The sequence below is a fragment of the Microtus oregoni genome, unplaced genomic scaffold, assembly GCF_018167655.1.
Source record: "Microtus oregoni isolate MIOR12 unplaced genomic scaffold, Mior012 000019F_ref0000042, whole genome shotgun sequence".
Taxonomy (NCBI): Eukaryota; Metazoa; Chordata; class Mammalia; order Rodentia; family Cricetidae; genus Microtus; species Microtus oregoni.
This window is the reverse complement of record NW_024543078.1, coordinates 37,868,910-37,884,443: the sequence shown is the minus strand read 5'-3', so window position 1 is coordinate 37,884,443 and position 15,534 is coordinate 37,868,910. Positions and strand designations below refer to the sequence as shown.

Here is a 15,534-nt window from a genome sequence, read left to right as displayed (position 1 = left end):
TGTTTATGTGGTACTGGGGATCCAACCTGAGGTTTCACTTGTGTGACAAGCACACTACCCCCAAGCTACAACCCTCCCAACAGTCTGCTCTGACTTCAGCTTTACCTCTTTGAAGATAGGCACCTTAAATGACATGGCTGATACCTAGTTTTCTCCAATCAAAAGCATTAACAGAGCGATGCCTGGCTGCCTCTGCCTCCCAAGTACTGGGATTGAAGGTGTGTGCCATGACACTGGGCAAAACTTCTCCCCCGCCCCCCAAAACAGGGTTTCTCTGTCTAGCTTTGGAGCCTGTCCTAGAACTTGTTCTGTAGACCAGGCTGGCCTCGAACTCAGAGAGATCCACCTGCCTCTGCCTCCCGAGTGCTGGGATTAAAAGTGTGCACCACCACTGACAGGCTTGGCAAAAACTTTTTTTTTTTTTTTGGTTTTTCGAGACAGGGTTTCTCTGTGGCTTTGGAGCCTGTCCTGGAACTAGTTCTGTAGACCAGGCTGGTCTCGAAACTTTTTAATCACTAAAATATGCTTCTGGCCCCAGGTTGTACACTCTAACTAGCATTTTATAATATCTAATCTGGAAAATGAGCCACATAAGCTCAAGGTTTACTGTCAGTACTAAACATGACTCAATCCTCAATGGATTAACGACAGACAAACCCTCCCAACACAGATTAAACCTTACAGTGGAGTGGTACCCTGCCACAGAAGGCAGCACTTTTCGCCTGGCTCAATTATAAGCATCAGTTACCAAGGAGCATGGATAGTGCCATTGCACAGAAAACTACTGTGTGCTATATACTGTTTAATGCCACCAAAGGACAGGGAAAGTCTGAACACACATTACCAACACTACAATGCTGAAAAATACAAACAGGGACTCAAAACAACTTTGTAGGAAGAAGGAAGAGGAAAAAGAAAAATCAAGGCCAGGCACTGATAATATCCCCAAAGCAGCATTTATTTACTCTTTTAAGTCCAAAACATTTATTTTAGCTGTCTGGCATTTCATAACCACCCATCATGATTGACACAGGTTGACACACATGATGCTGTCAGGATACACAAGAACAATAGCCAACGAGATACAAAAAATAAATCCATGATTCTTAATCACAACCAAAAAAAAAGTTACACATATCAAAACTCTGATGCATTGCATTGAAAAGAAAGTGTGTGCACGTCATAATTTAAAGAGGCACAGCAAGGGCTGCTGAAAGCTCACGTTAACAGTTTGTAAAGCTGATGGTGAAGGAACAAGTTGTCGCTGTGTCAGTTTCCATTAGCTGAAGGAAGGGATGAGAGGGTCAAATTCATTTTTGCATGCACAAGATGTACTGCTTAACAGAACACTATCAGCTTGTTTTAAATAGCAGCCATAGCCTGTGTTGGCTAATTCTCCTTTCTACAATCCTCAATTACCATCACCTGGATTTGCCATAGATCAAGACATAATAAAATGCCTCATTCAGAACACACTTCTCTGCACAATTCAAAAGGGAATGATGCCCTGTGGCTCAAAGCAACCATCAGTCCAGCAAATGCCCATGAAGGTTTATCTGAAACTGCTTCCCAAGGGACAGGAGGGCAGATCTGAATAGCTGTGCTGCCAATACAGATAGGTTTAGCACTAGATATAGTGATTGTGGCAAGGAAGAATCAGTGATGGGGGTGGTGGGTGAAGGAAGGGCCAGGGACCTGAAGGATCTTCAGTTGCCTTCTCCTGCTTCTTCATCCTGCTGGTCGCTCGTCCAGAGGGTGAGGTTGTCTCGCAGCAACTGCATGATGAGAGTGGAGTCCTTATAGGAATCCTCATTTAATGTGTCCAGCTCAGCTATGGCATCATCGAAGGCTTGTTTGGCTAAGAGGCAAGCCTGCTCTGGTGCATTCTGGATCTCATAATAGAACACAGAAAAATTGAGGGCCAGGCCAAGCCGGATGGGATGCGTTGGCTGCATGTGCTCTTTGCTGATTTCGAAGGCTTTCTTGTATGCGGCCTCAGAAGCTTCCACCACACTGTTTTTCTTCTCCCCAGAAGCCACCTCTGCCAAGTAGCGGTAGTAATCGCCCTTCATTTTCAGGTAGAACACTTTGCTCTCATACTGGAAATCATTGCAGTTCTTGATGAGGAACTTGTCAAGAAGAGCCAAGACATCATTGCACACTGTCTCGAGCTCCTTCTCGATCTTCTCCCGGTAAGCTTTAACTTTCTCCAACTTCTTCTCATTTCCATCTGCCATGGTTTTCTGCTCAATACTACTAATGACCCTCCAAGAAGATCGCCTGGCACCAACTACATTCTTGTAGGCCACAGAGAGGAGATTTCGATCTTCATTAGATAGAGGTTCATTCAGCTCTGTCACCTGCAAAACACCAGAGGCAAACATAAGAGCGCAAAGCCTGAGTATCTGAAAGTCATCCACCTTGAACTCACAGGCATCCACTTGCCTCTGCCTCCTGAGTGCTGGGATCAAAGATGTGCACCACCACAACCTGGCTCTTTTTCTTTTTTAAAATAATTTATTCATTTTTATTTTATTTGCATTGGTATTTTGTTTGTGTGTATGTCTGTGTAAGGGTGTCAGATCTTGGAATTACAGACAGTTGTGAATCCCTTTGATGTAACAATTCTGTTCATAATGGAGCCAGGCAGTGACTGTAATCTCAGTACTCACAGCATGATAGGGCCTAGGGTAATTCAAAATTCAAGTCTGCGATAGCTCAGCAACTAAGAGAGCTTGTTGCTCTTGCAGAGGACCAGTGTTTGGTTCTCAGTACTCAGGCTGCTTGGTTCACAACTGTCTATAACTCCAGTGCCAGGAAGACCTGACACCCACTGTCTCCACATATACAAATAAATATTCCATATACAAATAAAGTTTTTTTGTTTGTTTTGTTTTTCAAGACAAGGTTTCTCTTTATAACAGTCCTGGCCATCCTGGAACTCACTCTGTAGACCAGGCTGGCCTCAAACTCACAAAGATCCGTCAGTCTCTGCCTCCCAAGTACTGGAATAAAAGGTGTGCGCCACCACTGACCAGCAAGACTTTTTTTTAAATGCCCAACTCTAATGAAAGGAAGCAATGCTACTTAGCAGCCATCTTTTTTTTTCTCCAAACTACATGACTAGAATCTAGGTGGCCATAAATTTTGAAACACAATTACTTTAATGGGAGAGTTCAATTTCATCAGCTACAACTTTTTCTAGTTTTCTTTTTATTTTATTTTTTGAGACAGTTTCTCTGTGTAGCCCTGGCTGTCCTAGAACTCAATGAGATATGCCTGTCACTGCCTCCTGAGGGCTGGGATTAAAGGCATCTCTTCATTTCTTAAAAACAAGACAAATTAACAACAAAAACAGTCTCTAGGTCAGCAATTTAACTGTTGTCTTTACCACACAGGCTCTCGCTGCACAATCTTGCAACCCCACGGCATTTTTAACCATTCTCTGCTCAGGATTACACAGCATTAGTAAGTCACAAATAACAGTTTGCTGCTAACTCATTTATCTTCCTATGACATCATTTGCTTACTCAGAAATCTCTAGGGGCCTCCTCCCACTACTCATAAGGCAATAAACTGGATAAAAATAGACCTAGGGCCAAAAACAGAACATGACTAGAAAAACGTAAAAAGTTCTTAATCTGGGAGATATCCATCATCAGCTGTAATACTGAGCAAACAAAACTGACACAGGAGCCAAGCGTGGTGATGCAGGCCCACAGCACAGGTACTCAGGAAGCTGAAGCAGGAGGACTGTGCGCTCACCTGCTTGGGCTATGTAATAAGCTCAAGACGAGCAGAGATAACTAACATTCTAAACTTAATACCAGCCAAATGAAAACAGCGCCTCTCAGTGTCCTTAGAGACTGAACTGTCTTTGCCTTGCTTTTGACATCACACAACCCAGAAGACTGGCATGCTGCACGCTACTGTCTCTGAAGGCATGGAGACTGGTAGCTTCAGAAGCTCTGCCCAGTTCTGATCATCCAAGTGTCAATGCCCACGGCAGAAGAACAGAACATCAGTGAAGGAAGGGTGAGGAAACACGAAAATACTAGCATTAGGCTGCCTCCACGGGTTTGGAACAAGTAGCCTAGGCTAGAAGGCCAGTGAGTCTGTCTCTGCCTCCCCAGGTCTTGGATTACAAGCCATCTGTTCACCAGCTGTTTTGCTGCTGGTTTAATATGGGTCCTCATGTTTGTATAACAACTAAGCCATCTTACCAGTCCTGACAAGGAAAATGCAACACTCAGCTAATAGCCAGAACTGAAACCCGACCAGTTCTTAAGTGTTACACTGAAAAATCCTCCTGGCTTTCAGTACGGGCAAAGTTTAGGCCTACAGACTTCCCTTTTACACTTGTAAGCCACAAGTGGTAGATTCTATTTTTAATCAAACTTGGCAGATACACCCAGTAAATGTTAACTGCTTATTAAGTCCACTTACATAAAGTAATTGGAACAATAGTCAATATAACAGAACATATATCAGAAACTATTCTGTAATCCCATGGGACATTGTACAACGTTAAAATGAGAACTCAGCATTTCAAATTCTGAATTTACAACCATCTAACCAAGAAGAAATTAACCACTGTAAATCCCATCTGTAAAACGGTGGTACTACAAAAAGTACGTGTAAGACAGACCTGCTTTAACACTGCATGAGAGCTGAGGGAGTCGATCACTGGTAGGGTGTATGCTGAGCATGCACAAGACCCTGGGGTTGGATTCCTAGCACCAGGCAATTAGAATAAATAAAAACAATAGGTACATAAACTAATAGATGCCATCTAAAGAATACCAGTAAGTAAAACAAAAACTCCTCAAACTTGCTGAATATGATATGGAAAACACTGAGGTAACCCTCTAAAACTATTACTTTTTTAGACAGGGTCCATAACTCAGGCTGGTCTTGAACTCACAATAATCCTCCATCCTCAATTTTCCAAGTGCTGGAATTACAGGAATAAGCTATCAAACTTAGACCACACCACATTTCTAAAGGAAAGGTGTAACCTTTACAGTTAACCTCTAATAGAAAAAAAAACCTTAAAAACCAAAGAGCACACGCCCACCCCCTCCCGCTCAAATGAGCAGTATGGCTCCCATGAAAGCTTTTCAAGAGACAACTGAGGAACCTGAATGCACACAGAGATCACAAGTCCTACTTCCTGGGCAGGAAAGTCATGTATCTGTTTGCCACCTAAAATATCTCTTTCGGGCACAGGGACAAAGCCGGAGCCCTGAGTATGCTAAGTGCTCTCCCACCCAACCCTGGAGCAGCCTTTAACTGCAGCTATTACATGAATAATTAAAAGTCTTCCTCAGCTTAGATAGTGGTACAGAGAGAATTACATTTCGATGCCCAGCTAGAGGAAAACAGATCTCCTAATTTTCATTTACTTCAAACAGCACTAAAATGGCTTTCATAGCATAGACATTCACGGTGGAGAGCGCTAGCAGAGGCCAGCCTGGTCCATTTAGGGAATCCAAGCCAGATGGGGTGAATACACACGATTATAGGTAAGGGATATGGGATAGAAGGGCGCACACATAGTGAGAACCTGTCTCAAAAAATTTTCCATATTGACAATTTTTTAAAAAATATTTATTTATTATGTATACAATATTCTGTCTGTGTGTATGCCTGCAGGCCAAGAGAGGGCACGAGACCTCATTACAGATGGTTGTGAGCCATCATGTGGTTGCTGGGAATTGAACTCAGGACCTTTGGAAGAGCAGGCAATGCTCTTAACCTCTGAGACACCTCTCCAGCCCTATATTGACAATTTTTGATGCATCTTAAAAGTCCACAAGATTTCCAGGTGGTAGGTAGAGTCTCGCACTTTGAATCCCAGAACTCAAGAGACAGAGGCAGGAAGATCTGTGAGTTTGAGGCCAGCCTGATTTACAGAGTGAGCTCCAGGACAGGCTCCAAAGCTACAAGGAGAAACCCTATCTCAAAAAACAAAAACAAAAAAAGAAGTCCACAAGATTATGTCTCCCTAGCCATTCGGTGGGGATCTCCTTTACACACCACCTGCTCCTTTCCCCATGTCTCACAATCTCACAGCCATTAGTAGTCAGGCTCTCTTGCCTCTTCCTGTCCAGCTCATGTTTCGTTAAATGTGGTTTTGTTGCCTGCACTTAGATATTCATCAAATCCAACATTTCGCTCTATGATCTATGTATGATTTGCTACTGTAAAGACTGTAGCAGCTGGGTGTGCCGGCAGCCTGTAATCCAAGCACTCAGGAGGCACAAGCAAAAGAAGCCTGCATTTGAAGTCAGTAAGACTCTAAGATTGTATAGCACTTATGTTTGCATTTTATAATTTCATAACTACCACCTTTATTCTGATATAAAGGCTCAGGGGAGTAAGAAGACATGATTGAATTATGTTTACCTCTCTACCTATCAATACAGAAGCCTACAGTTTCCTTTTTTCCTGACATCTCAGTCCTTCACAGTAACATTCTAATTCCGCTTATAGGTGATATTAGGAAGGGCTTGAAGACCCATTTTTTAATTAAGCTTCCGTTGTTCAGAAACATTTGCTGACTCTTCATGAGTTGAGACAGAAATTATGGTCTTCAACAAATTTGAAGCCAACATCCCTATTCCTAATGTGTGTGGGGGAAGGAGTGTTTGGGAATCAAAACTGAGGCCCTCAACACGCTAGGCAACAACTGTACCACGCACTCCACCTACTGCCAAAATTCTTATAGTTTACCACTACTGTCCTCCAGGTGACGCTGCTGGATTAAGAAACATTATAAGCATTATAACTAAACCATTTAAAACAAGAAACAAAAAGAACCTTGAAGATTAAAGGCAAAAACTGACTATCACCAATATTGTTACTAACACCAATATTCCTAATTTTATACTTCAGAGACCCTGCAACCAGATTAAGTTTCAAGGTCAGAGTAGTGACACTGGCTTACTTCAGCACGCCAATGTCCTGCTCTACCCTATCAAAACACTGTACTTACCTGCCTCTTCACGGCCTGAAAGAAAGCCCAAACAACCCAGAGGGAAGCCAGGCAGGGTGGTGCATACCAGTGACCCCAGCATTGAAAGGTAAAGGCAGGGTCATCGGGAGCTCAGACTCTCTACTTAATGTGTTTAAGGACAACCTGGGATACATGAAAACCTATCTAAGAGAAGGAAAAAAAAAGCCAACATAAGTATTAGAATTCACTCTTCCCAAAAGCTTTAATTAAGGCTTATGGATGGATGACCTATTAACATTTATTAAGAATTTCATCTATAAATTACACCAACAGGCAAAATGAGATTGTTCTCCACCTACCTAAAAATATATCCCACTAATATAGGTGACAAATATTAATTCTGGTAGGAAACACTCTCCTTATTTTTTAATAGTTAATTTAAGGGAATGTTTTATCAGCAATTGATGGTGCAAATATTAAGTTCTCAGTTCTTGGTGTCTTTTCCAATTCAGGACTCCTTTCAGACACGGATTATAAATTCCTAACACACTCTAAAATCCATTAGCTTGTACAATGTTACCTTAATGCCCCAGAAAACATCTGTGAAGAAGCAAACTGCTGGACATTTTTCAAGCCCTCTTAGAAAGACCAGAGGGCCTTTTCTCCCTGCTGAAACCGTATTCTGTCCTGGTAAGGTCTCTCTAGTCTTTTCTCAATTCCCACCTCAGGACAGTTGCTAGCTCCACACAAGTGTCAGCCATTTTCTTCCTTTCGCCTTCATTTAAGCCCCATCCCTTTCTCTCCAACACCTTCCTCTCCCACTGCAGCCTCGAAGACCCACCCAGGTGTCCAGGGGGAGGTCTCAGCCTGCACAGAACCATCTGGTGACTCGGTGTGGATAGTGGTGGTTTGCAAGAACAGATTAGGGATTACAGTCTTGTTCCCAAAAATTTGCAAAATTACATTTTAAATTTGTTTTCTTAAAGAAGCCACAATTTCTTAAAGGCCCAGACAAGAGCTAGTTCCAGGACAGGCTCCAAAACCAGAGAAACCCTGTCTCGGAAAAAAAAAAAAAAAAAAAAAAAAACCAAAAAAAAAAAAAAAAAGGCCCAGACTGCAAACCTAGAACATCCCCTGGTATACATGAAAACCTCCGATCTTCTCAGGACAGCCTAGTATAATGCTGGAATCAGTATCACCAATGGATCAACAAATGGGCTGTGTGTTGCTGGTTTCCAGAGACATTTTGCTGAATGTGTAACAGGACACTAGAGGAAGAATAACTTAATTATTGTTCTTACCTGGGAAATCCTCAAAGGTGACCTCAATTTTATATTTCATGTAGTAAGTATCAAAATTTTCAGATTATATTTGTAGAGTATCTGGATTTATAATTTTTTTATTTAAAAATCATTTCAAAGGCCAGCTATAGGGCATATGAGCTACATATGAGCTAGGGCAGTTAACTCATTTAAGTCAGCTAAAAATTGCCCCAAGGGCTATTGAAAAGGCAGATTTCTGAGTCTCACTCCCAAAATGCTTGTATATTTAAAAGGCTAAGGTGGAGTCCAAGGGAATTCTCCCCACGCTTAGGAGGTTCACATCAAGACTACACTAGTAGCCACGGCTGTGTGACCTTGACAAAAAAAATATTTATCTAAAAAAACCCAGGACGATGTAAAGAATTGTCTATAGTGAGGAGGTGACCAGAATTCAAACCCTCAGACACGCAGGTAGGCTCTAATCTACGGGGCTGGCTAGGGTGTGGCTGGGCATGTCTCCTTCACCGGAAATCAAGCTGCAGAATTCATCTATGAGGGTCTCAGGAATGCAAAAGCACCCAGGTTCGCTTCATTTCCTCTCCAGGCAGGCACGCTGCCTTGAACGTTGGGAGATTCTGTAGAGACTCACGCCCTCCTTCACGCCTGTGCCTCCTGCAAAGGGAGGTCTTCGCACACAAAGCCAGACCCGAGCGAGGTGTGGAAAAACGGGAAAGAACTAACTTCTGGCAAGCAGAGCAAACAGGTCGTGGCAGAGAAAACCAGGAGACGGGGCTCCGCTCGCGGATCAGTCTTTATTACAAGTGGGTGAATGGTGGAAGGGAAGCACGTTTCGCCTCGGGTCGGGGAGAAGGGTCTAGACGTAGAAACGCGATTTCCTCGTGTACCCCCTCCCCCACCAGGGCTCCGAGCTAGGATCCGGCGACCCCCGCCTGCCAGTCTCCGAGAGGGGGACCCCGCCCCGGCCGGGCCTCACGAAACGGAGAGTCCGGCGGCCGCCGCGCCCCAAAGGTGGCCCGCCGTGCGCAGGGAGAGAGTGGCCGCCCAGGCCCGAGCCCGCCCCACAGCCCCCCGGGACTCCCGGGGCGCTCACCGCCTTCATGGCGGAGGCCATGTCGTCGTAGCGCTCCGCCTGCTCCGCCAGTCGCGCCCGCTGCAGCAGCTGCTCTCGGTCCCCCATGTCGCTCGCGACTCGGCCTCGCCTCGCGCGCCCGAATCGCCTGCTTGCTCGCTCGCTCGCCCGCCTGCCTGTCCGCTTCCCGGTCGCAGCCGAGGCCGCTGCCGCGCACGCGCACTGGCTCGCCGGCTGGCGGGAGGCTGCAGGCTGCGCCGCCGCTCGCGCCCTCTCGCTGGCTGGCTGCACGCGCAGTGGCGAGGGCCGCGGAGCCGCCTAGAGAGAACAGGGGGCGCCGCGGGCGGGCGGGCGGGTGGGGAGGGAGGACGCGACCACGCCTGCGCAGTCGGAGCGGCCCGCCGGGAGGCGCGAGAGGGGGGCGGGGCGGCCCAGCCCTAACGGTCTTTTTTAAGGTGACGTCATGTACTATAAATAGCTGCGGCGAGGGCCGCGCTGGAGAGCTGCGCAGGCGCCCTCGGAGTGCTGCATTTTACCGCCGCAGTGTCGGAGGGTGGGGAGCGGTCGGGGTGCGGCGGCGCTGGTTCCTCAGGCAGGCGTTGTCGCAGCCCAAGCCAGGAGAGTGCCACAGAGCCCACGTTAGAGCTCAGGCTTGAGGAGGGTCCTGCCAGCTATAAACCCTGTGTGGGGAAGCCGCGGTCGCCACTGAGGGTAGGCTGTGCTCGCCTTAGCCACACCCAGCACTCGGGGGCCCCTCAGAGACACACTAGAACCCACCATGCTGCTCCCTGGGAAGTGGCTTTGGGCCAGCTCTGGCTTTCACTGGACTGGGTGGCTTGGCAGAGTTTAACGTTCACGGCTGAGAGCTGGCCCAGTGCTGGGCATTAACGGGCACGCACCTATTTCATACGGACCACTCCAGGAAGGGCACAACAGACCCCCGTTTTTTCAAAGAGGAAGTGCACGCCACGACCCTGGTTTAAAAAAAAAAAGTTGGCGACCATACAGGTCGGACTTACCCTGTTTCAAATCTTTGAAAGGGAGTTGGGGGTAAAAGCAGAGGTACCGTGTTTGCCTGGTGTGAGGACCTGAGGTGGACGCTTCAGCGGAAGTAGGAGCAAAAATGCAAAACAAGGGCACACATCCTGTGTGTAGGGGGGACTAAAATCTGATTTCAGTATCTTTTTGGATTTCTGTGGCAATGGTCTGACTTGTCACTAAGCCCCTCCCAGTCCTGTCATTCTCTGCAAAAGGATCCTGGGTTGGGCCTTAAATCGAGCTAGAAAAAAAAAACAAAAAACAATCACACTAGCCAGAGTGTAGTGGCGCTTGCCTTTAATTCCGGCTGTTTGGAGACAGAGGCAGGCAGGTGTCTGTGAGTTCAAGGCCAGCCTGGTCTACAGAAAGAGTTCCAGAAAAATGGAAAACAAAACCGAGGGTAGCACAGGAGAAGGGGCCTTCGTTGACTGGGGACTCTCTGCTCACGTTGAAGACTAGGGGCAGAGATGAACCTGGTTCTTTGGGAGCTGTCATTGTCATTTTTAAATATACAGAGAGAACGTTTGAAACTTTCTTAAAAGCTTCCATTTATTTGGGTGGGAGGCAGGTGGGTGAGGGATGCATGTATAGAGGTCAGAGGACAACTTGGGGCAATTGTCTCTCTACCCGTGGGTTCTTGGGAGGAATTCAGGTCATCTGGCTTACCTGCAAATGCCTGTACTGGCTGAGTCATCTCACTGGCCACTCATTTTTGTGTGTTTTGGTTTTATTTTATACAGATCTCTCATTTGGCCTGGAACTCACTAACTGGGCTATGCCTACTGGCCTTAGAACCCCAAGAATCCACCAGCCTTCATCTCCTCTGCACTGGGGTCCAAGCATGTTCCACTATGCCTGGCTTCTTACCTCTGGGTGCTGGGGTCAGGCGATGGGGATCTTACCCCTGGTTTGAGCAGAAGACCCTTTCCAGACACGGAGTTGTCTCCAGTCCGCCAAGATTGTCACTAAGCACCTGCTACATCTCAGGACTGCAGTAGCCCCAGGTACAACGCTGGCTCTGAGAAGAGGAGATCCAAAAACAAAAGACAGGTTTGCTGGACATTGAAGGAGATAAGAAAAATACCAGGATGTGCTGTTGTGTGCACAGAGGTTTAATAAAAATAAAGTCAAAGAGTGAGAAGATACATCCAGGAACAGGAAGTGAGGCTTGTGGAAAGGGGGATTGTGGAGTATCTTAAAAGCTAGGCTTTTAAATGATTCTTTTTAATTTTGAGACAGGGTTTCTCTATATAGCCTGTCTGTCCTGGAACTCACTATGTGAACCAGGCTGGCCTCACAGAGATCTGCCTGCCTCTGCCCAACAAATGCTAGGGTTAAAGGTGTGTGCCACCATGCCTGGGCTGCCATACTCTTTTAAAATACTTGTTAGGGGACTGAAGAGGTGGCTTGGTGATTAAGAGCATTGGCTGTTCTTCCAGAGGACCCAGGTCAATTCCCAGCACCCACATGGCAGCTCAAACTGTAATTCCAGTTTCAGGGGATCTGACACCCTCACACAGACATACATGCAGGCAAAATGCCAGTGCCAAAAAAGGAAGAGGAAGAGGAAGAAGAAGAAGAAGAAGAAGAAGAAGAAGAAGAAGAAGAAGAAAAGAAGGAAAGAAGACAAACCTGCAATTTAAAAAAAAAAAGGATACTTGTTCGGGGAAATATTAGTCGGATTGTTAGCCTTGATTTTTATCAGCAAAGAAGATTCTTCAAATAGGGTGGAACTTCACAGATGGGGTTCTTCTTCTAGGTGCTCACTCAAATCCCAGCTCATGGCTGCCAGGCCTGCATTTCACTGAAAGTTCGTTATTGTTGTTATGTCAGTACAGGGTGTCAAATGTAGCCCAGAGCCTCAGATTTGTGATTCTCCTGCCATACCCCACCTTGAGTACTGCGGTTGTGGGCGTGTGCCACCAGGCCCAGCAAGCCTTGTCTTTGAGCCTGGTGAGAGCCCACAGTGCTTCTGAGGAAAACCCTGATCGGAAGTGTTGAGATCATGAGGGCTCCTCCTCCATAAAAGGATTAATACCAGCTAGGAAAGGGCTAGAGAAAACTATTCTGGGCCCCTTAAAAAGAATGTCCTTCCATCTTCTGCCAAGTGACACAGCAAGAAGACACTCCCCAGAGGGAGGCCAAGTAGAGGCTGACCGGTTTCATATCCTAGGCTTTCTGAGCCCCCAAACCTAGGACAGTGTGGGGGCAAATTTCAAATTTTTTAAGTTACCCAGTCTGTAACTTTCTGATACAGCAGTACACAATGCCCAGGAAATGTTGTAGGTGACACCTTGACTCTCCCACAGAGCTCTTGTTGCCTTCTTTACCTGCTGCACTTCAGCCTCCTCGGGGCCACCAGAGATGCTCCGTAGTCCTCACCTCCCTGGCCCTCTGGCACTGGGCTTGGTTGCCGCTTCTCCCTCCAAGAAGGTCTCCTCTTAGCATCTCTGGTTCTGCACTCTCTGGGCACCCTTTTGCTGCTTTGCTACTTCCATCTGCAGTATGAGCTCGTCCTGCAGCTTGCACTAAAGTACTGGGGTGCTTCAGGACTGCCCCAGCCCCTCCTCTCAGTCAGCTTCATCTTAGCCCCTCCATGCTCGATAGCATGTTCCCGTGCTCTGTAATTTTTTGTATATTAATTTTGCGATGACTCCTTAAGGTACGTACAGTTCCAATTTCCATGTTATAGTTGAGGAAACTGGCTCAGAAATGTTTGTGACCTAAAGAAAGTCACACAGCTATAAGCTGACAGAGCCAGTGTAAAACACTTGCTTCCACCAGATGGAAGCACACTGCCCTGTGACATGAACTAAGGAAGGATGAAGGGATGACTCGGGTCAAACTGTGAGAAGTATACACAAGTCCCCTAACTGCACTCTAATCTCCTACCAGGACCTTTGCTCTTTGAGCCCTAGAGACAGCTGCCGAGTCTTCAGAGACCCCGGGACAGATTACCTTTTTTTTTTTTTTTTTGGTTTTTCGAGACAGGGTTTCTCTGTGGTTTTGGAGCCTGTCCTGGAACTAGCTCTTGTAGACCAGGCTGGTCTCGAACTCACAGAGATCCGCCTGCCTCTGCCTCCCGAGTGCTAGGATTAAAGGCGTGCGCCACCACCGCCCGTCATACCAAGATTTTCACTGACTTCCACCACTCTATTTGCCACGGCCTGCAGCTCATTTGGACTTTCAGCAAGTAGTGCTGTATTGTCGGCGAAACACAAGTTATTGATCTGCATGCCACCTATTGGCACGCCTAGCTCCACATCCTCCAGGGCTGTTGCTATAGTTAATTCCCGGAATATATTAAAGAGTGGTGAGAGGACGCATCCTTGCAACACTTCGGTGATTGTCTTTAACTCATCACTTAGTTCTCCACAGACTTTGACTGTCAGATGTGCTCCTCAGATTCGAGCGATTAGAGATGGGCAGGTCATTTATTAACAGGACCAGGGGAAGTAAAGCAGAGATGGAGACAATACTGCGACAAGAAACATCTTGGCAGCCACTCAAACACCAAAGACGATGAGGAAATATTAAATATTGACAAGAGCGAGATAGAGGAAGCTATCAAGAGAGTGAGAGACAGGAAGGCCCCAGGAGTGGATGACATCACAGTGGAAGAGCTGAAGACAGCTACAGTAGGCTCGGGGGCCGAGGCTTCTCAGACTCTTCAGGGAGATATGGGAACACAAAGAGATTCCCATGGAATGGAAGCACTCGGTCATAATTCCCACATACACGAAGGACAGGCTGGACTGCTCAAATTACAGGGGCATTAGCTTGTGCCATAACAGCAAGATCTCCATTATCCTACAAAGGATCAAGGGCAGAACAGGAAATCCTAGCAGAGGCCCAGTGCGGATTCAGAGCTAACAGGAACACAATTGATCAGATCTTCACTTTGAGGCAACTGGCAGAAAAATATGAAGAATTTAGAGAAGACTTATATGTCTGTTACATTGACTTCAGGAAGGCATTCGGTAGCATTTGGAAGAAAGGACTTTGGGAAACAATGAGGTTTTACAGGTGCCCAGAGAAAATCATAAGGATACTAGAAAATGCCTACAAAGAAACCTTTGCACCAATCAGAGCACCACACTCAGCAACACCATAGGATAAGCACCAGCCATCTCAGTTCTGTTTGGTTCTTTGCTGTGCCCCATTCTGAGCACAGTGCTAGGGACTGACTGCTCCCTCAGCATGGCTGGATTCCCAACACATTACCAAAACCTTCCATCCGGAGTCCACTGACCAGAAAAGCTATGGCCTGGTTTGTTTGTCTCTCTCTTCCCCATATCAGATACTCTGGTACACTCTGAACTGCCCGAGATATCTGGACACCAAGGGACATATTACAGAAAAGACCTGGTATTGTTCCAGAGAGGTGGCAGTCACACAGTCGGCATGGCTACCATCTTGAGCTTAGTGTCACCAAGATAAGACTCCTTGCCACACCCTGGTGCAGTCAGCTTGCTGCCAGAATGACTTTTCTGATTCCTCTGCCAATGATGAGCGCCACTGTCAGTAGTAGCAGCAGCTAATGCTTAACAATCCCTTACCCTCGTCTGAGCTTCAGAGTGGTGACCGTACCCCAGACACTGTCCCCGGTTTCTTCTTAGCCACAGCTTGTCACCCTCACACAGAAGGGTCAGATCTTCATCATCTAAGCTTCTCCCACCAGCTATCTGACACCAACCTGGGCTTGAGCCACAGGTTTCCCAGCCACCCGGAGCCTGACCCTTTCAGGGGCTCACTTGGAAGCAATGCAGCACCCACAGCAGCTTTTGGCACTTAGAGGCACGAAAATGTCCTGGGAGCTGCAAACTGTGAGCTGCTGCTTCGAACTTCTGGCTCTTGGACTCGGTTCACGGCTCCCGTCTCTCTCAGGCTCATGTTCAGAGCTGGGCTCTGGTGATGGGACAAGGCGGGAAAGGGCTTTTGCTTCTGTTCTGAACAAGTTCAGGGGACTTGTCTTTTGTTTTGAGATAGGGTCTTGCTATGCAACAATGTAGACTAGCCTCAAACTCACTATGTAGCCTAGGCTGGCTTCAAATTCCTGATTTTCCTGGCTCAGCTTTCCATGAGCTGACTGAGATTACAGATAGGTTCAATCTTGTCCACCTCGAATTTGTGTTTGTTTTAATCTTTTGAGATAGATTCCTGATAGCCTCAAACATCTGAGCCTT

The 15,534-nt window shown here is 46.5% G+C and overlaps 1 protein-coding gene across 1 annotated transcript; it reads right to left on the bottom strand.

Annotated features, from left to right (window-relative positions):
- Positions 1–937: 937 nt before the first annotated feature.
- On the bottom strand, positions 938–9,585 carry LOC121459740 (14-3-3 protein eta). Its single transcript, XM_041669718.1, has 2 exons — positions 9,332–9,585; positions 938–2,360 (listed from the first exon to the last, which is right to left on the bottom strand). Exons 1-2 carry the CDS (start codon positions 9,416–9,418, stop codon positions 1,707–1,709), a joined length of 741 nt encoding a protein of 246 aa, XP_041525652.1. The 5' UTR covers positions 9,419–9,585; the 3' UTR covers positions 938–1,706.
- Positions 9,586–15,534: the final 5,949 nt, after the last annotated feature.